The 25,035-nt window shown below is 49.0% G+C and overlaps 1 protein-coding gene across 7 annotated transcripts in view; it reads right to left on the reverse strand.

The window, feature by feature from the left end:
* Positions 1-216: 216 nt before the first annotated feature.
* The window catches only part of TCN2 (transcobalamin 2), a 46,088-nt gene continuing 21,269 nt past the window's right edge, over positions 217-25,035 (reverse strand). For 2 of the 7 annotated variants that reach the window (XM_028124738.2, XM_028124736.2), the window contains exons 2-10: positions 15,534-15,730; positions 11,515-11,707; positions 10,632-10,810; positions 9,460-9,621; positions 8,199-8,371; positions 7,877-8,063; positions 6,772-6,937; positions 4,236-4,351; positions 217-828 (exon numbers count right to left, since the gene is read on the reverse strand). In XM_028124738.2, coding sequence (XP_027980539.1) covers positions 767-828; positions 4,236-4,351; positions 6,772-6,937; positions 7,877-8,063; positions 8,199-8,371; positions 9,460-9,621; positions 10,632-10,810; positions 11,515-11,707; positions 15,534-15,597 — 1,302 coding nt within the window. In that variant the 5' untranslated portion in view covers positions 15,598-15,730 and the 3' untranslated portion in view covers positions 217-766. Of the gene's footprint in view, positions 829-4,235; positions 4,352-6,771; positions 6,938-7,876; positions 8,064-8,198; positions 8,372-9,459; positions 9,622-10,631; positions 10,811-11,514; positions 11,708-15,533; positions 15,734-16,028; positions 16,238-25,035 lie in introns of those variants that run through there. The other 5 variants (XM_028124733.2, XM_028124740.2, XM_028124737.2 and 2 more) reach the window with 5 other exon arrangements.

Below are 25,035 nucleotides of genomic sequence, written 5' to 3' on the forward strand. Positions count from 1 at the left end.
CAAAAATATCCACAACCTCAAGAGTTGTGCGAGAAAGCATCTAGCAAGGATATGTTCCCTAAACAGTAATCAGCGTTGACATCACCAGCACTGCTCCCTACCACCCCCCAGGAGAATGCAGCCACCCCCCCCCGCCCCCCACCTTCCTCTGCGCCCCCAGGGGAGCTCCTCCTTCTCCAGCCCCCTGTACTCAGTCATGAGCTTGAGGCATCAGGATGCCAGGGCAGGTGCACAATCAACACTTTAATCATTAATTTCAGAGGCAGGCTTTGAGCAGCTTGGCAGAGCCCCCACCAGCCACTCTGCCAAGGCCAGCACCGGGGCCACCGCCCTGAAGGCCAGAGTAGAGAGCTGGGGTCAGGGCTGCAGCCCCTGGGCCACACAGGTCTCCTTGCAGGACCCCAATCCCAGAGGGGGCAGTACTCACAACACCACTGGTCATGACTTCTCCTCCTTGTGTTGAGGAGTCTGAAATGCTTCAGACTCTTCAGACTATGAGTGGCCTTCAAGGGATGCCCGTGTGGCCAGGTGGGGCCAGACTCGAACAGACAGCCCTCCCAGGGAAGATGCGTGGTTCCCTGATCCAGGGTGGATGGTGGCTGAGGACCTTTGCAAGGGTAGTAGCTGGGTAATCCAGGGGACACTGCTCCAAGGACACATGAGGTAGCAGCAGGATTGGGTACGTGTGTGCCTGTTACAGCGATGTCTGGAGGGAAGGCGGACGCCCAGCAGTGGGCCAGGCTGCTGGGGTGGGTGAGCCCAGGGGCTACCAGCTAACCAGCCTCAGCTCGATGGTTTCTCCATCCTTGGGGATATAGTCAGCAATACCTGCAGAAACAGGTAAGCAGAGAGGTTAGCAGGGGAGAAAATCCCACCCCCTGCCCCCCACCACCTCTTCTTATGGACAAGCACCCTGAGGCCAGGGTCTATCAGATCCACTCAGGGTTTGGCAGTGGGAAAGTGGGAGCTGTCCAGAGCCAGTCTGGAAACTGAAATCATCTGTGACCTCAGGGTTCCTGAGGCCCACAGGCTCATTTTACAGTGGGGGAGGCCCCCAGGGAGGGGGGCCGGGACAGCATTCTGGATAACCAACATGGGGTGAAAGGAACCAGAGACCCTTGACAACACCTGATGGGCAGGGCCACTATCTTCAGGGTCCCTTGAGGGGCCATCAGGAAGGGGGATTTGCTCAGTATGGTCTGGAGGGAGAACCCAGACCACAAGTGAAGTCTGCTGGAGGGGCGCCTGGGTGGCTCAGTCGGTTAAGCGACTGCCTTCCGCTCAGGTCATGATCCTGGAGTCCCGGGATCGAGTCCCACATCGGGCTCCCTGCTCAGCGGGGAGTCTGCTTCTCCCTCTGACCCTCCCCCCTCTCACGTGCTCTCTCTCTCATTCTCTCTCTCAAATAAATAAATAAAATCTTTAAAAAAAAAAAAAAAAGTCTGCTGGAGCCAGCCTCCACTCACTAGAGACAGTCAAGTCCCAGCTCTGCACTCAACAGGCGTGACTCTGGGCAAGTTATTTCACAATTGTGAGTGCTGGCATTCCCACTTCTGAAATGAGGACAATAATGGTATGAACAACCAGGTGCTCCTTTTTTCCCCATGAGAGTGGGCTTCCTGCTGGACCGGGGCGGGGGGGGGGGGGGGGGAGGAGACACAACGATCCACATCTGCCTCATGATTGAGTCCATCGGGCTTTTGCCCCAGGCTACACCCTCCAGCCCGGGCTTTATCAGTAATAGAGGCCAGATCTGGGGTCTCCATCTGCCCTCTCTTTGTTTTACTTCTCAGTCTGTTCAGAAGCAGGCAGGGAAAGAGAATGCTTTTTCTTGGACTCCCTCAGAAAGGCCCACTTTCTGGAAAGCACTTGGCCCAATGCCTGGCACTTGGTAGGTGCCCAACAGAAGCTCCAGATAGCAAAAGCAGGGACAGAGGACCCTTCAGAGTCTGTCTGGTGACTGGGCTGATGCACAAGGATGCTCATGACAGCTTGAGGTGTAGGAGTTAAAACCCTAAGTATCTAGCAGGAATCAAGAAGCCGCAGCCTCGCCATCTCGCTCCACGCCCCACTGCAGCACGCAGCGCTGAGGCAGGCCCTGACTGGCCCACACCAGTCGTGTGGCAGTCCTTGTTCTCTAGCCGACGGTAATGCAGAACCTGGGCCATCTCCTAACGATGGGGAGGGGTCCAGGAATGTGCCTGTGTCCCAATTCCACCTTTGTCTGCTTGGGGCAAAGTTTTAAAAGGGAGCTGCCCTGGGAAGACACAAGAAGGGTGAGGAAGTCAACAAAAAGAGGCATATGGAGTCACAGGGGAGCAGGGCTGGAGCCCAGGTTACACAGCCCCGAAGTCCTCATTCCCTCTCGACCCTGGTCACTCGATCCAATGGATGTCATATAGTGGAAGTTGCTTGGCACTGTGTTTCCTGTTACTTGCAGCCCCAAACACCCTCATGAGTGATATATTCTACGTGGCTATTTCAAAGGAAGGGGAAGATCTACATATAACAACATAGAAAGATGTCCACAATACATTAAGAATGAAAAAAATAAATTGCAGGGTGCCTGGCTGGCTTAGTCAGTAGAGTAGGCGACTCTTGATCTCATGGTTGTGAGTTCGAGTCTCACTGGGCACAGAGCTTACTTTAAAAAATAAATAGGGGCGCCTGGGTGGCTCAGTTGGTTAAGCGACTGCCTTCAGCTCAGGTCATGATCTCAGGGTCCTGGGATCGAGCCCCGCATCGGGCTCCCTGCTCCGCGGGAAGCCTGCTTCTCCCTCTGACCCTCCCCCTGCTTGTGTTCCCTCTCTCGCTGTCTCTCTCTCTCTGTGTCAATTAAATAAATAAATAAAATCTTTTTAAAAAATAAATAAATAAATAAATAAATAAATAATAAAAAATAAATAAATGCAGGGCGCCTGGGTGGCTCAGTTGGTTAAGCATCTGCCTTCGGCTCAGGTCATGATCCCAGCGTCCTGGGATTGAGCCCCACATCGGGCTCCGTGCTCAGCAGGGACCCTGCTTTTCCCTCTTCCACTGCCTGCCTGTCTGTCTGCCTACTTGTGATCTCTCTCTCTTTTTCTGTCAAATAAATAAATAAAATGTTTTTCAAAAAAAACAGAATTTTTAAATTTTATTTACTTATTTTTTAAGATTTTATTTATTTATTTGACAGAGAAAGACTCAGCAAGAGAGGGAACACAAGCAAGGGGGTAGAAGAGGGAGAACCAGGCCTCCTGCTGAGCAGAGACACCCCCCCCATGTGGGGCTCGATCCCAGGACCCTGGGACCATGACCTGAGCCAAAGGCAGACGCTTAACGACTGAGCCACCCAGGAGCCCCAAGAATTTTTTTTTTTAAGTTGCCAAACAGGGGCGCCTGGGTGGCTCAGTCGTTAAGCGTCTGCCTTTGGCTCAGGCCATGATCCCAGGGTCCTGGGATCGAGCCCCACATCAGGCTCCTTGCTCGGCAGGAAGCCTGCTTCTCCCTCTCCCACTCTCCTTGCTTGTGTTCCTTCTCTCACTGTGTCTCTCTCTGTCAAATAAATAAATAAAATCTTTAAGAAAAAAAAAAAAGTTGCCAAACAGTATACAGAGCTGTGCCACCCTGTATGCTCACATTAGCCACACACAGCTATTGTGCATTTGAAATCTTAGAACAAAAAAAGCATGCAAAAATGTCATTCATAATTTTACACGATTACATCTCGGAATAATAATATCTTGTGTATTTGGTTAAATAAGATATATCGTTAATATTAGTGTCGCCATCTAGAAAATTTAGAATTACACTAGCATTTTGTTTTGGTCAGACAGCATTGCTACTGAGCATGGCTCCATCTTTATGAAAAAAACTTACATATTTAAAAAAAATTAGCTGGAAGAAAATACACCAACAGTTAAAAGAAGTAATGTCTGGGGAGCAAATGATAGGTGATTTTATTTATTTATTTATTTATTTATTTATTTATTTATTTATTTATTTATTTATTGCAAGTGATAGGTGATTTTAATTTTCCTTTTTTGCCTATCTGATTTCCTAGAGTTGCCACAATAACTTACATAAAAGTTCTTAAGCGTTCAGTTCAGTAACTCAGAAGCCACCTCGAGCATCAGTGATGATCTGAGGCTGAGGCCCAGAAAGGCTCAGGGGAAAGCCAAGGTGAGCTGGGGAAGCCTTGCTGCAACAAGGCCGGTTGGGGCAGGTGTCCAGAGGTGGCTGGGCACCACACTCACCTTCTAGCAGTGGGGTGTCAGGGGCTTGGAGGAGCTGCCAGAACTCACGTTCCCCAACTTCTTTCCCCATCACAGAGGTCAGGTAGGGTCCTGACAAGGAGTTCTGGGTTCCATACCTACCAAAGGGAGAGGCAGAAGGAGAAGTGACTTTTGCTTCCACTGACCCAAGGGCAGAAATGGAACTACCCCCACCAGGGAAGTCCTGGCCTCTCCCTTAGGGCTGGCACTGGCCAAATCCTTTCCAGGCCACAGGGTTCACCTCCGTCCCTCTTCTGCCACCCCCTGACACTGCCCGCTCAGAGGACTTCACCCCTCCGCACTGACCAGGACCATGGCCTACAGGAAGGGACACCTGTTACATGGCTGGCTCAGCAGCTGCCCCCTCTCTGGGAGCTGATGTTGCAGGGGTGAGGAGCAGAAGCCGCCAGCACCACATATAAGATGCCAATGCCCAAAGAGAGAGGGCGAAGCCAGAATGCAGAGAGAAGCCCGGATGTGCGAGACAGAGACACCTGGTGGTGGCAGTGGGTCTCTGCTTCTGGAAGTTTCTGTGGCTCAGTGACATTTCCCTCTTCTTGTGGCATTGGTGGCTCAGTCTTCTCTCCGATTCTACACACCCCATACCCCCCATTACCAGAGAGGGTTGGAGTTAGGTTTCTGGCCTTTGTGACCTAGAGACTCCTTATTCACTCCACCCCCTCCCTGAGTTCCTTGCCTCCAGCTGTGCATTTCTCCAAACCATGTGGACGTGGCTGCCAGAGGGGTCCTCTTAAAAGCCCATGGGTCATGTTCTTCTTCTCTCCAAAAGGGTTATCAATGGTTCTGTCTTAGAGAGGGAGGCTTTTATAGTTTTAAGAGACAGAAAACCACTCAGGGTGACCTCGTCCAAGGGGAAGTGTTGTTTGAGGGGGTATCGTGGGACAGACCCCGTTGCTCTGTCATCCCTAACTCTGTGGGTCCATGTGGCTGCTTAGAGCACGTCTCTCTTTTTCTCTCTCTCTCCTCTCTTTCTCTCTGGATCTCTCTTTCTGCAGTCCAGCTTTCTCTGCTGGGCATTCACATGCCTCCAGACATATAACCTTACTGCCTGGCCTCCGCACCCAGTTCAGGCACCCACCTCCACTGACAGAATTGTTTCCCTGATTAGTATCCCTGATGTCTCCTCAGAGGTCATGGAGTTCTGAATCAGAACGTTAAGTACTATTTTTTTTTTTCATTCTGATGATGTTATTCAGACATGAATGCCAGCAGGGTCTGCATACTCTCAATGTCTGCTGGATGGAGGCCTGCCAAGGTGCTCAGTGTGTGTGGCCGTCTAGGGCTGTGTGGGCCCCCGTAAGCTGCAGGCTACTGGGAAGAGAGCTGAGGCGGGCTTAGTAGTGAATGGAGTGTTCGGGGCCAGGGAAGGGCCTATGAAGTCAAAGCTGCCTGGACAAACTCAGGGTTGACAGTAGCTCAGGCCCAAGTAGCTGAGAGCATAGGGCTCATCCCATGCCTGGCCACGTATACCTGTTTCTCAGCAAATAGTCCTTATTTGAATGTTATTCTTTTTACATTTTATATCTATTTGCAGAGTTGTTTAAGGTTTATAGATGTCTGGAGCCAGAAAAAGAAGGAACTTTTAATAGTAAACATAATAGCACACATCTAAGTCATAGTATAACAGAAATATCCTGGGGTCTGGGAGAATTTTTGTTCTTTAAAGGGGGTCTTTGTGTATCTCTGGCCTGAAATTCCCTGACCTGGACAAATGCGAGGCACCAGCTGTGGGCCCTCCCTGACTGCAGGGCACTGTCCTTTGGGAACTCCAGGTGAGCGCAGAGATTGGGGCCCTCTCAAACTGAGGCATATCTTTCTAGAAAAGTCTGGGGTCTGGGTGACCCGGTGGAAGGCGCTCAACTCCTCTGGTTTGTATTCCCCATTGGTAACACAAGAATCCCATCCATGTTATTTAGGCATGGACATGGCTGGGCAGAAATGCTTGGCCCCAGACTTGTCGAATCTTGTCAGGGTGAGAGGCAAGTTTAAGGACGTTGCCCAACCTCCACATTCTACAGAGGACTTGCCCAGGGTAATTCATCACAGGGATGAGGCCAAGATCACCTGATGATAAAAATTCTGATTCTTACAAAAGCTAACCTGTACTGAGCTTACTAAGTATGGGGGACCACAACCTCTTTGTGCACTAATTCCCGGACTCCTTGCATGGGCCCTGCAAGCAGCAGGGCACAGCTGGTGTTCTCACTGGATTACAGGTAAATAACTCATTCCGGGTCCCTAGCAGGGGAGTGGGGGAGCTGGGATTCCAGGGTGGATGCTCTGCCCCCAGAGCGTGTTCTCAGAGCCACTGACAATGCTGGCCCACAACTCCCAGTTTCCACTCTACCCCGGGCCATTCAGGGGTGGAGAAGGGGGAAGCAGAGCCTGGCCAGACACCGCTCCCAGGGGAACTTCCTCTTCCATCCCCATCCCATCCATGCCCTGTTTCAGGGGTGTGGGGTCAGGTGGGGTGAGGGCTGGGAGGTGGGGGTCTCACGTGAATCCTGCGAGCTCCTGGGCCTTCTTAAGGACATCTTCCAAGGAGGACCCAGCAGGGACAGAGATGGGGTGTCTGTATGGTGGCAAGACACTGGGGACCTTCAGCATGACACTGATGAGCTCTCGGGTCTGTGAAGGAGTCTCCACAGCTGGTTGCAACAGGACTAAGCCAGGGAGAGAGGGAGGGGTAGCTGGTGTGAGGGCAGGGGGCCGGTGTCAGCCCTCCTTTCTTCCCTCGAAGAGACTGTGGCCTATCTCAGCCAGGGTCACCACAGGATCCCAGCCTCCCCTGTCCTTTATCCCCCGTGTCCCCTGGCTGCCCAAAGTTGGGTCCCTCACTGGTTTTTTTGCCTCCAGTACCCCCTTCCCACCCATGCCACATAGCACCCCAGAGGGCTCTTTCTACAACTAGAATCCCTGCCCCCCATTACCTCTGAGGGTCTCCCCTCCTTTCCATTCTCCTGCCTGCAACTCTAGCTCATTCCCCCAGACCCCACTCTCTGGTAGGAAACTTCCCCCAAATTTCAGCTTGCCCACCACGCTGTCATGGAGCCGCTCCTGGTGAACATACAGGGCCAGGATGCCCAGGCCGTACTGGTAGTAGCTGGTGCGGGGGTGGCCCTTGTGACTGGACCGAGAGGACCCTTTTACACCTCGGCACCTTCGTTCCTGCTGCCCACTCTCTGCCCTGCCCTTGCTACTGCTCTTCGCCACTGGAAAATCCCACTCACCAACTCAAGTCCTTCTCCCAGACGAAGCCCTGATGCCAGCTGCTAATTGGGACTCATTAGGATATATCAGTGCTACCCAAAATGTGTCTCTCCCCATTCATCCATTCAAACATTTCTGGACCGGGTATCACACAAGGGGCTGCAGACTCATGGCCCACCCAGGGCTCTCTCTTTGTTATCTCTCTCCCCACACTGTGGCTTTCTGGAAGCTCTGACTGCATCTTCGCTGCCAGTGTGTCCCACATGGACCCGCAAACCCCCATCGACTCAGCAAATCAGGACGAGGCAACCTCCCTTCCCTGGGACATGCAGACTTCAGGGAGCACTGAGCAGACTGAAAAGAAGAGGGCTCCCGTTGAAAGGCCTAGCTACCTCTTGGTGCCTCGCAGTCTGGGGAGATGAGATCCACATAGCTCTTGCCATTCAGGACAGGCAGCAGCTGGGAAATGATGAGAACGTTCTTGAAGGCCCCATCCTGCATACTGGCCAACAGAGCAGCCCTTGCCTTGAGGCATGCTGGGCCCAGCTTCTTTCCAGGCATGAAGGAGTTCATCAGCAACTGGTGACAGAATGGGGAAGTTCAGAAGGTGGAGGTGGGTCGGCTGGCATGGAGGAGTCAGGTCTTCCAGTCCCTGACCAGGCCACTGCCCACTGAACACCGGGGTGAACTCTGGCCCCATGCTCTCTTTCCTACCTGCAGTGCCAGAGGTGTGCTGTAAACATTTCCAAAGTGGCCTTCAGGGGTCTGGGCCTTCAGGATTTTCTCTTGTACAGTTCTAATGGCCAGGGTGATCCGGTGTCCCTGATTGGGGTTGAGGTTGGAGTACTCCAGACAGGTGAAGGCCAAGCCCGCCATGGCCACTGTGTCTGCAAGAGACAGAGCCAATTGGGGTCAGTCTAGACAGGGCCCTGGGGCAATGGGCTGCCACCAGAGGCTTGAAGAAGGGGCATGGTCAGATCAGCATTTCAGAAAGTTTTCACCAGCGAGGGGGACGAACTCAGCCCAGTTTGTCCAGAACTTTCCCAGTTTGGCCACTGTAAGTCCACTGTCCTGGGAAGCCCCTTAGTTCCAGGCAAACAATGGTTGGTCACCCTTCCCCTGTCTACTGTTTAGGGGGAAAGATTAGGGAGATTAGGGAGAGAGCCTGGAGGAGGGAGGCCCCAGAGGCTTTATCCTACACCCCTCATTCCCAAACCTGCCTGCACGTTGTAATAACCAGGGAAGTTTGGAACAGACGGATAGCTGGGTCCACCCCCAGGTGATCTGATATCATAGGTCCAGGGAGCTGCCTGGGCCCTTCAAGCTTTAAACCCCACCAGCCCCCGCCCCTGCCCAGAGGTAATTTACTGGGCCCACAGTGGTTTTTCTACAAGCCTGAGGCAAGAGCAAGCTCTCCGCAGTATCTCCTCACCCTCCCAACCTACTCCATCCCACCCTCACCCTATGCGAGGCACACTCTCACAGAATGCCAGACCTACAAGAGACCCTGAATCACTATGACAAGAAAGGGCACTGGAGGCCCAAGGCAACACGGTGAGGTAGCAGCTCCAGAATCCAGGTCTCAGGCTTCCCAGCTCATATGAGGACAAGACCATAGCTATGTATCCAGAACTTTCTCCATGCCAGGCACCATGACAAGCCCTTGACTTATAAGGTATCTTCTATCAAGATACTGCTGGGAGGTTATTTTACAGCAGAAGCTGAACCAAAAAGACCAGCTGACTTGCCCAGGGTGGCCTACAATAAGTGTGTGACAGAGCTGGGGTCAGGGTCCCAGGCCTGCTCCAACACTGGCTCACGACCACCATACCCCACACACGAACCCTCGCCATTTCACTCCTAAGGGACTCATAAGGAAGGGGTCCCAAGGAAGGTGAGCATGGGGCAGGGGGTGGAGGCCTTCAGCTGGAGCTGGGAGTGCCAGCCTGGCTTTAGCAGGGCCTCACCCACTCACCCACAGAGAGGCGGCCCCGGTGCAGATGTTGGTCGTGTTCCACGGCGTACAGGAGCTTGCCCACCACGCTGTCATGGAGCCGCTTCTGGTGAACACACAGGGCCAGGATGCCCAGGCCGTACTGGTAGTAGCTGGTGCGGGGGTGGCCCCTGTGACTGGACCCTGGGAGGAAGAAGACCATGGGGCAGGGGCTTCATGCTGGGCCTGAGGGGCTGCCTCTCTGCCCCCCTCCCAGCAACCAGCCCAGTCAGCACATGGGACCCCACTGCCCACACTTCCCAACACCCTCCTCTGGGTCATGGGATCTTTCATTCCTTGACTCCCTCAACCCATTCTTGCGGAGGATCCACTCTGTGTCAGGTGCTGTGCTCAGAGTGGTGACCGGCCAGCCCTCCAACAGTAACACAACCTGCACCCACGTCAGCATGATTAGAACTGAAATGTGGACCAAGGTCTCTGGGGCCAAACAGTAGAGGTCTTTGAGTAGCTGGGTATCAGGTACTCAGGGCAGGACTCTCTAAAAGGCAGTGACACTGGGGAGGTGGGGGTGAGGAGGAGCTAAGGGGGAGCAGGAAGCTGGAATGGGAAGGAAACTTTCCAGATAGAGAGAACATATACGAAGACCCTGATCTGCAAGCTGAGAAATCAGCGTGGCCAGAGCCAGAAAGGCAGGTGCGTGGGTGGGCCAGGGAGTGGGCCAGCAGGTCCTGAAGAGGAGAAAGGGGCAGACAGATGGGCCTGAGGGGTTGTGGACGCAGCAGTGAGTAGCCTGTGCAGGGTTTGAGCAGGGCTAACCAGATCAAATTTATATTTCAAATGCTTGCCCTGGCTGTCATGCGCTGGGTCGAATCAGGCGGCAGGACAGTTAGCAGAGAGAGGCTGAGGAGTAAGCAGTACGGAGGCCATGTGGTCGTCCCAGAGGTAGACAGTCAATTCAGTCGTGGTGGCTGAGCAGAACTTGTCAAAGGAGTGCATGTGGGGTACAGGAAAGGCTTGGTCAAGGATGGTGACTGCAGCAGGCCCAAGCCTCTAGGTGGAGAGTGAGACAGGCAGAGTGGAGGGTGGGAAAGAAGCCTGGGGGGAAAAAAACCCAAAGTTCTGACTTAGATGCTTCCCCAGAGACTGTTATCTGATGAGGGCCCCCCCACGCTTGGCAGACCACGTCCTCTCACCAATGGCCCTCTTCTCGTCCTCCAGGAACCGCTTCAGCTGTGAGACCAGCTTATCCCCCTTGCGGCCTCCAACAAACTCACAGTTAGCCCTGAGAGCCAGCAGGTAGAGGGCCAGCTGGCCCATGGAGGGCTTGGCCTTGTTGTTACTGTTGTCATCGTTGTCATTGTTGACGGCAAGCCTAGGACAAAGCCAGTAAACAACACTTCTGTAAGAAAATGCCACCTTTGGGGCGCCTGGGTTGGGACACCACCCCCCAACATCATAAAGTGAAAAGAATCCTAATAATTAGAAACTTTGCTAGAACTACCAAAAGTAGATGAGTCAGCTCTGCATGTTGTAAGGTGCATGCCATACATATTTCATAAAGATAAAAAATCAGACTCAAGGACAAGCCCTGAGGGCTCTGACGTCCGTGACCTATGCTTGCCCCCACCATTTTGATCACCCTTTGTCCACACAGCCCTCCCTTTCTTCCCTTTCCCTGCTCTGTGTCAGCTTCTTGAGAGGGAGTCCAAGCAGGAGATGCTTCAGGGTGGTCCCGATCCTTCACCTCTCATTCAAACTCCCACACTGAGCCTCAGAACAGGCCTCCCCTTAGTGCCCCCTGGGAAGGGAGCACAGAGTTAGATGCTGCTAGATGCTGCTTCTGGGCTCAGTAGTGGGGGTGGGGGGGGCGCAGACTGTGGTCATGGATCAGTGATATCTGCCTCCAGTCCAGTCAGGCCAATCCCATTCTACAGATGGAGAAAGTGCCAAAGGAGACAAAACTTGCCCAAAGTCTCCCCAACAAAGCAGCGGCAGCCCAAAGCAGAACACAGGTCTCCTTTCCCTTAGGAGGTAGAGCAAGACATAGGGAAAGGAGAAGAAAGTGAACAGTGATACCCCAGGACGCTCTGCTGGTAGTTGAGCTTGAGGATGTGCAGATAGAAGGCCTCCCTGGCCCCGGCCTGCAGGCTGGAGAGGCGTAGGCCCACGTAGATACTGGGGTTCAGGTACTCCAGGGAGAGCCAGTCCATCCAGGGCAAGAGGCGCTGGCCCAGCCTCTCTACCAGCTTGCTATCCACCTCTGGTATTTCTTAGGAAAGAGAACAACAGGTCAAGTGAGGTTGCAGAGCCAGGCCACCAGCAAGGAACTGCTTTCACCTTACCGGAGCCTTCTCCAGGGAATAAACATCCCTACTCCGTCTCCACCTAGCACATATCCAACTTGTATGGGAGAATAAGGCTGTAATGAAAGGCGGCAGGTAAATAGGGGAAAGCAGGTATCCCAAAAGAGCAGTTGGAGTGGGCCAGGGAGAGGTGGTGGGCCGAGGGCAGAGGAAGCCGGTACCAGGCAACCACTCTGCCGCCAGGAGTAACAGAGAGTGGAGCTCAAGCCTCGTGATGTGCCCCAGGCACTGCACCTGACCTCACTTGGTCCTCATGCCAGCCCTGTGGCATCGATACTGTCATCACTGCTTTGTGCAAAAGAGGAAACAGACATTCAAAGTCATGTTGCGTCTTCCACAGGCTGCAGAGTCAAGGATGAACCTGCCTGCAAAGCCCCTGTTCTTTGGTGCGCTGCCGAATCCATTTACCAAGACTGCAACCCACACGCAGAACATGCTACACACCCAATTTTAAAACACTGCAGGCTGGGACACCTGGGTGGCTCAGTCTGTTAAGTTTCTGCCTTCGGCTCAGGTCATGATCTCAGGATCCTGGGATCGAGCCCCGCGTGGTGGGAGGGGGGTGTCCCCACTCAGCAGGGAGTCTGCTTGAGGATTCTTTCTCTCCCTCTGCCTCTCCCCCACCTCTCTCTAAAATAAATAAATAAATCTTTAAAAAACAAAACAAACAAACAAACCCCACTATAGGCTGCCCATGGCTAACTGGGGCTGTCTGGTGAGCTTCGTCTGTGCAGATCTCAAAATAATGCTTTCCTTGCCGCATCTGTGTAGGTGAAGAGACTGAGGGGTGAATTGGTAGAAAGCCATCATCGCTGGCAACCGTTTCTCTGTGTGCTTTGGGGTTTGCCTGAAACTGAATCATGAAAATGCTGAAAAACTGGGGAGGCTGAAGTCTCAGGGGCATTTCCCAGCCCCAGCTGACCCTGCCTGCCTCCCTTAGGGAAGGAACCTGAGCTCAGTGGGTGGTTTGGGAGGCACTTTGGACTCTTCCCCATTTACTGCCTCCCAGTTATCTGCAGGGCTCCAGCTGCCTCCACTGTGGCTGTGCCTGTCCCAGGATGCTGGGCAGGCTGCCCCTCCCAGGGGACTAAGCCCAGGAACTGCCGCTAGAGCTCTTCACCTGCTCAAGGACCAGGGTTCCTCTCATAACTGGCCCATCCCTCTTGGTTTGGGTCCCACCATCATTTTTTTTTTTTTGTAAGTAATCTCTATGCCCAATGTGGGGTTCAAACTCATGACCCTGAGATCTAGAGTCGGCATGCTCTGCGGACTGAGACAGCCAGGCGCCCCTACAGGTCTCACCACCTTATGCCTGTTTTCCCAAAAGTCACAGGTATCTGTTGCTACCTGTGAAGGAGCGAGAGAGGGTGCGGGTTGGAGACAGGGGTTGCTTTTCTTTCCTTTCGCATCCTCAGTGCCTTTCTGGGGCTGCCTCCCATTTCTATAGGCATTTCCCCCTCTCTGTCTGGATCTGTCTCAGTCTCTACCTCTTTCAGCCTGTCCTTCTGGTCATCTGTCCCCCTGTACCTCTCTTTCCCTCCCCCTTTCCTTCAAACTGGTAGGGGAGCCTCACCCCAACCCCAGGCTCTGCCCTCTAGCAGGTGAGTCAGCCCTGGGATTAGAAGTGATAAGAAGAAGAGCCAGAGCTATAAAGAGAGGCTCATAACCACAATTCAGCCTCCTTAAAAGGAAGGAGCCGGGAAAATTCACCTTGGTCATAAAAGTGGCCCAGGGCGAGCTCCCTCCCATGGGGCCTCTTGCTCACAGGGCCACGCAGCTCTGCCAGCTGACCCGCCTTGACATTCCCAAGCACAGGAGCCCACCCTGGGCAAGCATTAGTGCAGCATCCTTGTCAATTTCACAACTGCACAGAGCTTTGAGCTCGTAAAATTTGAGGTGTGGGATCCTCCGCACCACACCAAGGAGGAAGGCAAGGAAGAATTCTTAGCCCATTTTGCAGCAGAGGGAATGAGGCCTGAGCAGCTAAGTGGCTCAGCTGTAGGGGGCTGCACCCCCAAACCTGGTCCAGGGCTTCTGTCGGGTCTATGGGCCAACTACTGAATGGTTCATGCCCAGTGAGGTCTGGGTCCCAGGTCCCCCCTGGGGACTGTCTGGATGGGAACCAAGAGCCAAGGGCTGAGGGGTCTGGTTGCACTTATGGAACACAAGTTGGAAGCTCGTGGTGCCCAGGGAAGGCCATGGCCTGGAGTTCTGAGAACTGAGTCCAGCAAAGCCCTGGAAAGCTGGAGTGCCTTGGCAGGTCACCTGGCTTCTCCAACCTTTGACTGACTCATCTGCCATCTGAACCTGCCTCTCAGTTTGTCCAAAGATAACAAGAGACCATACAAGGAGGGAAGAGAGTTGGGTAACCCCAGAGCACAGAGGCTTCCCTGCCTGCCTCCTGCTTTCTGCCTATCTCCAGTGCACAAATAGCCCCAGGCTGCGTTCCGACTCCCAGACCGGTCCCAAGAGGCCCCTGGGGACACTGGGACACAGAGCCCAGCCAGGCTCCTGTGCATGCAGTATACCACAAATGCCTTGCCATGACCTGCCACCTATGCTTCTCTCAGACTCGTCTCGTCTCCGTTAAGCGTGCCTGCATACTCACTTCCCTCTGCCTGGGATGCCCCCCACTCCTTTTCATGTCAGCTCCTTTTCCTCCTCCGGGTCTCAATCCCCCTGTCACGCCTGGTCCTTGGAAATCCTTCCCTGAACTCTCTCCCTGTGGAGAGTGGCCCCCAGCTCTCTACCTCTGTGCCTGGTTCTCTTCCTTTGGCACTCCCTGCAGCCTCCAAACACAGCACCGATTTGTGTCTTGGCTTTTTTGTCTGTTTCCTTTACTAGAACAGATGCATTAGGAGGACAGGGATGGGACCAGTCTTCTCTGTTCTTTCCCCAAAGCCTAGCGCTGCACTGGCTCAGAGAAGCCTCAGTCAATCCATGTTGAATGAGTAAATAAATCAATGACTGGATTAATGAGAGCATTTTTGTCTGGTGGGCTGTCAGACATATACAGTTGACCCTTGAACAACGTGTGTTTGAACTACATGGGTCCACTTATATGTGAATTTTTCTGGATATAGTACAATACTTTAAATCAATTTTTTTTAAGATTTTATTTACTTATTTGAGAGAGAGAGCACAAGCAGGGCGAGGGGTAGAAGGAGAAGCAGACTCCCTCCTTCTCCCTGGATGCTGGGCTCCGGGGCTCGATCCCAGGACCCTGGGATTATGACCTGAGCCTAAGGCAGACACTGAACAGACTGAGCCACCCAGATGTCCCAAATCTATTTTCTTTTCTTTGTGATTTCCTCAATAACATTTTTTTTAGTTGACTTTATCGTAAGAATACAGTATATAATACATATAACATACAAAATATGTGTTAATTGTTTATCTTATTAGTAAGGCTTCCAGTCAACAGTAGGCTATTAGTAGTTAAGTTTCTGGGGAGTCAAAAGTTATAGGTGGATTTTGGGCTCTATGGAGGGCCGGCAGCCCTAACCCACCTTGTTCGAGGGTCAACTGTAATTAATCTCAACACAGTGTGTCAAACACTGAGGTCCAGCTAAGTCCCAGCTGCTGTGGAAGTCCAAAGGGGCAGATAAATCGTACCCTCCCAAACATTCGAGCCTCGGTTTCTCCAGCTACATAATGAGGGGTTTGGACAAGACAGTCCTCCCCGCTAAGGTCCCAGGAGGAAAGAGGTACAGGGTAGATCTGGTTACTCACCGCAGATATCAGCGAGAGCACCCAGGCTCCCAAGCAGGAAGAGGAGGGCTCCAAGGTGCCCCATGGCAGGAGCGGATGAGTGAGCAGCGGGCGGGAAGCGCCACAGACTTCTAGGGCTGGTCTTGCACAGCTGGTCACTGCTCTGAAAGAGGCAGCTTCCTGTCACTGATTAATCCCTCCACGCCCCCAGCAGGATGCTGCTAAATCAGCAGAGAGAAAGGGGAAAAAGATCTGTAGCTAAGGTGAAAGCAAGGCCAAAGAACAGAGGAAGGAAGGGCAGAGTCGTTTTCCTGGAGGAAGGGAGTCAGGGGTGGGGGCAGACAAATAGGAATGGTGTGAGACATCTTGAGGCCGGCCACATTCAGTCCCCGCGGCCTACAGAGCGCTGGGCAGGCAGAGTGCCTGACATCTGATCTGCCCACATCTGTCCACCTGCGCCTGCGTGGTCGCCCCCTCACTGTTCCAGCATTGGACAGGCAGGGCTGGGGTGCCTACCTGGTGTCCCCCCCACAGGAGGAGTCCCTGGAAGTGCCCACCCGGACACTCCCTGGGACAGGGAGCAGAACTGAGAGCTGTGGTGGTCACGTGAGCGACTGCTGGCGTCAGCGGTCCTTGGCCAGCCCGCCCCAGTGTTAGGGTTGGGAGGGGCTGGGCCGGGACCAGACCGGCCAGTTTTCCCAACCAACCAGAAAGCGGGAGGCCTCCTGGAGACAAAACAAAGCAAGGAACAGAATTTAATCATTTGAGACACAAAGTCCTGGGTAGTGGGGCTACTTGTTAGGACTAGGAAAGTAATCTTTAAAAAAAAAAAAAATCTCTGTAAGAAGAGAGAACAAAGGATTCCTCCTCTGCCTAACCTCACAGGAAACTCAATGTCCAAGAGTTAAGCATGGCGGTGCTGTGTGACCTTGTCCAAGTCACTTAACCTCTCTGAGTTTGAAATAGTTTCTCCTGTGTGAGATGAGAGGCAAGATCATTCTAACCAAGCTCCCTTCCAGCTCAACCTGTGAAAATGTTATCATCTTAAAACACCTCTAATCATTTCCTCTAATGAGATTTTTATTGCAGTCATGTTGTGGCTAATTGCCAAGGTTCATTCTTTCAAGATAATCTGGTTTTGTGCCTGATTTACCACAAGTTAAGCTCTTCACATTGACAAAAAGCTCTTCACATTGACAAATACAGATATATGCATCTGTTTACAGAAGTGCTTTACAAGTTACAGTTAGATTGTCTGGCTCAAGAAGGTGAGGTGTGGCCCATGGGGTAAGGTTCTGGGGAACGAGGGAGGCCAGCTGGGCCCAATTTCTGCAGATTCTCAGGTTCAGACCTCCAGGAGAGCCCCAGCAATTTGTATGCAATGGAACTGCCTTGATCCGGAACAGGACTGCTTTGCCCACCCCCCCCAACCCTCTGTCTGTGGCAGGTGGTGGTGATTCTGATTCCTGCCACCTCCAGGAGGGCAGCCTGGAGAAGGTGACCATGGTAGAGGGGCTCCCCATCCCCCAGCCTCTGGGGAGAAGCAGCTTCCTTCAGCAGGGTCACCTCTGATTCCCATGGACTCAAACGTACTCTGGTGACCCACCAGGAAAGAGGTGCATTTCCCATAGCTATCAGGAACAGAATGACTGGGGGCAAAGGTGGGCTGTGTTAGGTGATACTGTCAGGAAAAGTAAAAAGGAAAGATGACTAAAATGTTTGGTTCAGGATTTCCATTTAGGGGTCTATACCAAGAAAGTGAAAATTAGTGGGGAATGAACAAGTGAAAGTCTGCCTGTCCATGCATCAGGAGAGGTACTGACGAAGTCAGCTGCAATGTTAACAGGAAACATGATTTTTCCCAAGGTCATGTTACAGCTGTAAAGTGTCCCAATAATCATGTTCTTTGACTGACTATGACATTTTACTGAGATTTCTTTTTCCCCCCTAAAATCATAAATTTGCTGTTTTAAATCATAATTGTAAGAAAGAAACATGCCTGGTGGAGCTAAGTCACTTGGACACAGAGAAGCAGCCTGAGGTCAGAAGTTTCTGGACTCAATATTACACACCTATCTCTGTGGTTTCCAAGGGAACAGGACTCTGAGTCCACTTTGCTGTCCAGATCTGAAGTTGAGCCCTTTCACTCAGGCCTGCAATGTGCTGAGTCTATCAAAGCACTGCTTCTTTTACATTTCACCTAACCCCAGCTTTTAGCCAAATGCTTTAATAACCTTTCTGTTTGTGTGGTCAGACCCCTGCATTTGCTCTGCTCCATAAAGAAGCCTATAGAGTCAAAACAGTTCCAAGGATCTGTCTGAGAAGTTCTCTTGGCACCCGCCAGCAGGGATCCAGTGTGTTCCCTCCAGGGGTCCTGGTCAGGACAACCAGCCTTTGAGGATGGAGGGAGTTTCAGGGGAGAGAAGGAAAGGCTGTCTGACAGGATTACTCAGACTGCTGTGTCCCAGCACTGCATGGATTGTCTATTAGTCTCGTGTCATGTGCAAGGCTCTTTTCTCTTACTAAGCTGGAATCCAGACCTTTAGAAATTGGAAACTCACTAAGTGGATATTTAACTCTTCCCTGTAGCATTCTTTCCTGGATTTTCTTTTAAACGTTTTATTATTTTTTAAGATTTTATTTATTTATTTCAGAGAGAGAACAGGAGAGGGGGTAGGGTCAGAGAGAGAAGCAGACTCCCTGCTGAGCAGGGAGCCGATGTGGGACTTAATCCCAGGACCCTGGATCATGACCTGAGCTGAAGGCAGAGGCTTAACCGACTGAGCCACCCAGGTGCCCTTTTTGCTGGATTTTGATAGTCATTAATAAGTGCTGAAATGGAATGAGCTCGAACCATTTGCCAGCCACTGTTCTAAGCATTTCATAAGCATCCTCATTTGATCCTAATGAGAAACCTATGAGTATGTTATTATAGTCCCATTTTACAAGAAATGGGCTTGAAAAACCATTTTAGTATGTGGCAGAAGGAAATGGTAGCTCTTGGGGCACCTGGGTGGCTCAGTTGTTAAGCATCTGCCTTTGGCTCAAGTCATGATCCCAGGGTTCTGGGATCGAGCCCCGCATCGGGCTCCCTGCTCAGTGGGAAGCCTGCTTCTCCCTCTGCCACTCCCCCTGCTTGTGTTCCCTCTCTCTCTGTCTCTCTCTCTCTCTCTGTCAAATAAATAAAATCTTTAAAAAAAAAAAAAGGAAATGGTAGCTCTTTAAGAATGTACTTCAAACCTAGGCCTCAAAGAATTCCAAAAGGCAGAGAGATAAAGCAATGTGAGCAGTAAATTGAACAAAACATGTATAGGACCGGGGCGCCTGACTGGCTCAGTGGAGCATGCAGTTCTTGATCTCAGGGTCGTGAGATCAAGCCCCATGTTGGGTGTGGAGCCTACTTAAAAAAAAAAAAATTGTGTAGGATCTATATGCAGAAAACTCAAATTCTGATAAAAGAAATCGAGGAAGATCTAAATAAATGGAGAGATATTCTGAGTCTGTCAACTGGAAGACTCAATATTGATTTTTTTCAAAGATTTTATTTATTTATTTGAGAGAGAGAGAGAGAGAGAAACAGCATGAGAGGGGAGAGGGTCAGAGGGAGAAGCAGACTCCCCGCTGAGCCGGGAGCCTGATGTGGGATTCGATCCCAGGATTCCGGGATCATGACCTGAGCCAAAGGCAGTCACTTAACCAACTGAGCCACCCAGGCATCCCTCAATATTGATTGTTAAGATGTCATGGTGACAGATGTCAACATGATCTAGAGATTCAAATGACCCCAGTCAAAATTCCAGTAAGCTATTTTGTGGATGTTGATAAACTGATTCTAAAGCTTATGTGGAGAGGCAAAAGACCTAGAATAATCAACAAAATACTGAAAAAGAACAAAGTTGGAGGACTGACACTACCTAGTTCAAGATTTACATAAAGCTCCAGTAATCAAGATGGTGTAGAACTGGTGAAAGAATCAACGGGTTGACCAATGGAACAGAATAGAAACCCTAGAAATAGACCCACACAAAAACTGTCCACTGATATCTTGACAAAGGAGCAAAGAAAATTGACAACGGAGAAAAGATAGTCATTTCAACAAATGTGCTGGAATAATCGGATACCCATATGTGAAAAAAAAAGTCTATTTAGACATATACCTTATACTTCTCATGAAAAATTGAGAACTGAACATAACATATAAAGCTATAAAACTTAAAACTTCTAGAAGAGGTTATGACTTTTTAGAAACAATACCAAAGTCATGGTCTGTGAAAGAAATAATTGATAAGCTGAGCTTCATTAAAATTAAAAACTTCTGTTCTGCTGAGGACACAGTCAAAAATGAGAAGACAAGGGGCGCCTGGGTGGCTCAGTCGGTTAAGCATCTGCCTTCCTTCAGGTCAGGTCATGATTCCAGGGTCCTGGGATTGAGCCCCACATCGGGCTCCCCACTTGGTGGGAAGCCTGCTTCTCCCTCTCCCTCTGCCTGCCACTCCTCCTGCTTGTGTGCTCTCTCTCTGTCTCTCTCAGTCAAATAAATAAATAAAATCTTTAAAAAAATGAGAAGACAAGCCACTGACTGGGAGAAAATATTTGCAAAAGACATGATAAAAAACTGTTACCCAAAATATACAAAGAGGGGCACCTGGGTGGCTCAGTCAGTTAAGCATCTGCCTTCGGCTCAGGTCATGATCCCAGGGTCCTGGGATCGAGCCCCACATTGAGCTCCCTGCTCGTTGGGTAGTCTGCCTCTCCCCTTTCCCTTTCCCCCCAGCTCGTGCTCACTATCTCTCTCTCTCTCAAATAAATAAATTCTTTTTTTTTTTAAAGATTTTATTTATTTATTCATGAGAGACAGAGGGAGAGAGAGAGAGAGAAGCAGAGGGAGAAGCAGGCTCCCAAGGAGCAGGGAGCCCGATGTGGGACTCGATCCCAGGACCCTGGGATCATGACCTGAGCCGAAGGCAGACGCTTAACCATCTGAGCCACCCAGGCGCCCCTCAAATAAATAAATTCTTTAAAAATATATATATACAAAGAACTCTTAAAACTCAACAATAAGAAAACAAGCAACCCATTTAAAAAAATGGGCAACAGACACGTCATCAAAGATGATAAATAAATGGCAAATAAGCATATGAAAAGATGCTCCACATCGTATGTCATTAGGAAATTGCAAATTAAAACAACGATACAACTACACACTTATTAGAACAGTCAAAATCGGGGCACGGGCGTGGCTCAGTTGGTTGGGCATCCAACTCTTGATCTCAGCTCAGGTCTTGATCTCAGGGTTGTGAATCCAAGCCTCAGGGCCTGATCTCAGGGTTGTGAATTCAAATGTCATTGGTTCGGGCGCCTGGGTGGCTCAGTTGGTTAGGTGACTGCTTTCAGCTCAGGTCATGATCCTGGAGTCCCGGGATCGAGTCCCACATCGGGCTCCCTGCTCCACGGGAAGTCTGCTTCTCCCTCTGACCCTCTTCCCTCTTGTGCTCTCTATCTCTCATTCTCTCTCAAATTAAAAAAAAAAAAAAATCTTTAAAAAAAACAAAACAAATGTCATTGGTTCAACACTGAACGTGGAGCCTACTTTAATAAATAAATAAATAAAATTTTAAAACACTTTAAAAAGGGGCGCCTGGGTGGCTCAGTCGGTTAAGCATTAGACTCTTGATTTTGGCTTAGGTCATGATCTCAGGGTCATGAGACTGAGCCTCGTGCTGGGCTCTATGCTGGGCATGGAGCCTGCTTGGGATTCTTTCTCTTCCTCTCCCTCTGTTCCTCCCCCCACCACATGCACACACTCTCCCTCTCTAAAAAAGATAATGATAAATATAATAAAATATAAACAAATGAATGAAAGAATGGTCAAAATTCAAAACACTGACAACACCAAATGCTGGTGAGTATACGGGTCAACAGGAACTGCCATTCATTGTTGGTTGGAATTAAATACAGGACAGTCACTTGGGAAGACAGTTTGGTAGTTTTTTACAAAGCAAAACATAGTCTTACTATCAGATTCTACAATCATACTCCTAGCTATTTACCCAACTGGAAGGCCACACAAAAATTGACATGTAAAAGTTAATAACAACTTTATTCATAATTACCAAAAACTGGAAGCAACCAAGATACTCTTTACTGGGTGAATCGATACAAATTCTGATATATATATATATAATGAAATATGGTATAAATAAAAATAACAGTCAAAAGAAATGGGAAAATGGGGCACCTGGGTGGCTCAGTCGGTTAAGCATCTGCCTTCAGCTTTGATCATGATCTTGGGGTCCTGGGATCAAGCCCCATGGCCAGCTCCCTGCTCAGCAGGGAGTCTGCTTCTCCCTCTCCCTCTGCCGCCCCAACTTGTGCTCTTTCTCTGTCTCTCAAATAAGTAAAATCTTAAAAAAAAAAAAAAGGGAAATCAAGCCACAAAGAGACATGAATGAAACTTAAATGCATACTGATGAGTGAAGAAAAGTGAATCTGAAAAATCTACTTACTATATGATTGTAATTATACAACATTCTGGAAAAGGCAAAACAGTAGAAATAGTAAGATCAGTAGTTGCCAGAGCTTGGGGGGAAGAGGCTGGGGTAAGGGGGTTGAATAAGTAGAGTAAGAACAGGGGACTTTTTTTAGCATGGTAAAACTATTCTATATGATAGTAATATGGTGGATACATAATACTATGTATTTGTCCAGACCTATAGAATTTTACAACACATAGAGTGAATTTAATGCATGCAAATTTTAAAAAATCATTGAGGAGATCAAAAGATCCCAGGATAGAATACAGAATGTGACAAGGAATCTAATCTGTATTACCAATGTATAAAACAACCAAAGGGGTGGGGGAAAGGATGCTGACCTAAGAAACTTTGGAAAATGAGTGGGATCTGTAAGAATAATGGCAAAAGGGAGTGCCTGGGTGGCTCAGTAGGTTAAGCATCTTCCTTTGGCTTGGGTCATGATCCCACGGTCCTGGGATGGAGCCCCATATTGGGCTCCTTGCTCAGTGAGGAGCCTGCTTCTCCTTCTGCCTGCCACTCCCCCTGTTTGTGCCCTCTCTCTCTTTCTCTCTCTGTCAAGTAAATAAATAAAATCTTAAAAAAAAACCTAAAATTTTAGTATAATTTTGAAAGTTTATCAAATATCATAGTTAGTTGACTTTAATTTTGTGTCAATCAATCCATCTAATTTTACAGTTCTCTTTGCAAGTTAAATAAATTAAAGTGTTTCCCAAAATATGAGCAATTAAAAGCCATGGATAATAGAGTAAAATGGTTCAACATAAGTCTAATGGGAACTACATGAGAAGAAAATGGTGAGAATAAAGAAGAAGCAATATTTGAAAAGATAATGGCTGAGAATTTTTCAGAATTGAGGGAAGATATAAATCCTCAGAATGAGGAATACCAGTGAATCTCAAGCCAGATAAATAAAAACAAATCCAAACTTAGATACATTATAATGAAACTAAAAACATCAAAGATAAAGAGAATATCCTAAAAGAAGCTAGAAAAAGACATATTTTCTACAAAGAAACAATAATTCTACTGTCAGACTTCTTAATAGTAACAGTAGAAGCCAGAACACACTAGATTAGTATCTTCATTGTGTTAAGAGATTATACTAGCCACCTAGAATTCTATACCCAGCGAATCTACACTCAAAAACAAAAATTAAGTAAAACGAAGATATTTTAAGAAAAACAAAACCCAAGAGCTTGCCTGCAACAGAACCTTACTTACTAATATACCTCCAGAAGAAGGGAAATGATTCCTGAAGGAAAGTCTAAGATGTAAGAAAGAATGGGAGCAAAGAAAATGTCAAGCTTGAGGATAAATGTAAACAAATATTGACTGCATAAAACAATACCAATAATGTCAAATAGTAAGAGCATAAAATCAAGATAAAAATGAAGCACAACAATTGTTTTTTAAGTCTAGAGGGTTCAGATTGGAGTTGGAGTATACTAAGATCCGTGTATTGTTCCTGAGGAGAATAATGGTTAACGTTAGGATCTGCTAAGTGTGTAAATTAAGATTTGGGGGTGATCATTAAAAGAACAGAAACAGAGTATATGAAGTAGTAAAGGGTAAAACAGAATTAATACAGGGAGAATTTATTTATTTATTTATTTATTTATTTATTTATTTATTTAAAAGATTTCATTTATTTATTCATGAGAGACAGAGGGAGAGAGAGAGAAGCAGAGGGAGAAGCAGGCAGCCCGATGTGGGACTCAATCCCAGGACCCTGGGATCATGACCTGAGCCGGAGGCAGACGCTTAACCATCTGAGCCACCCAGGCGCTCCAATACAGTGAGAATTTAATCCAGCCATCACAGTCCATGTACTAACAGTCTCTTGAGTCTATAGGAAGAGGATGATTGGTACTTTCCTAGGCTCTGCCCTATGTAATTCTTCCCTTGGTTGATTTTAATCTGTATCCTTTGTCAGTAATAAATTGTAAACATGCATATAACAGCTTTCACTGAGTTCTGAAAGTCCTTCTAGTGAATTATCAAACTTGAGGATGATCTTGGGAGTCCGTGAACTTGTCACTGGTGTCAGAAGTGTGCACTCCTCCCTATCTTCACAGTTGGTGAACTTTTGGACTGTCTAATCTCCTCCAAAAATAAAATGGATAAAGTATGACATGAAAGAAAGAAAAAGAAAGAAAGAAAGAAAGAAAGAAAGAAAGAAAGAAAGAAAGAAAGAAAGAAAGAAAGAAAGAAAGAAAGAAAGAAAACCCTAGTCCCCTGAGATTTGGAAATGTATATGATACAAAGATAGGCAATGCTTGCTTTCACTTCCCCTAAAAACATTTAACTTTTCAGACACCATGACATTCCAATCTGTAGCCATTTGTCTAGTTAATTGTCTTAACCAAAAGCAAAATAAAACTTTTTTTTTTAAAGATCTTATTTATTTATTTAACAGAGAGAGACACAGCAAGAGAGGGAACACAAGCAGGGGGAGTGGGAAAGGGAGAAGCAGGCTTCCCGGGGAGCAGGGAGCCTGATGTGGGGCTCGACCCCAGGACCCTGGGATCATGACCTGAGCCAAAGGCAGACGCTTAACGACTGAGCCACCCAGGCGCCCCGCAAAATAAAACTCTTATTTCCCTGTGAGGGCCAAATGCGTACAGTCCAACTAGGCCCCTGTTTAAGCTCCCAAGGTTCCAGGAAAACCAGACTGCTATCTCCCCATATATTTCAAAAGGGTTAAAGCCGAGACATCCCAAACATCTCTACATTATAAAAGCCAGATACTGGGGCTTATCCAGTTCTTGGAGGGATGTATTTACATTCCATCAGATTAGGGTAAGTACCTGGGATCCTTTCCATTCAATTCTAATAAGCAGAGTTTTTTCTTTTTCCTTTCAGGAGGAAAGGAGAAGGCAGCTGCTTTGCTCCTACTTATAGAAATGGAGAAAATTCATTGTTCTCCATCCCTCATTTATGATATATAACCCACTACTCACACAGAAAGCTTCCATCAGCTCTCACTG

This window comes from Eumetopias jubatus, unplaced genomic scaffold (genome assembly GCF_037043125.1).
Source record: "Eumetopias jubatus isolate StellerSeaLion01/CBP00866 unplaced genomic scaffold, mEumJub1_p1.0 scaffold_16, whole genome shotgun sequence".
NCBI lineage: Eukaryota > Metazoa > Chordata > Mammalia > Carnivora > Otariidae > Eumetopias > Eumetopias jubatus.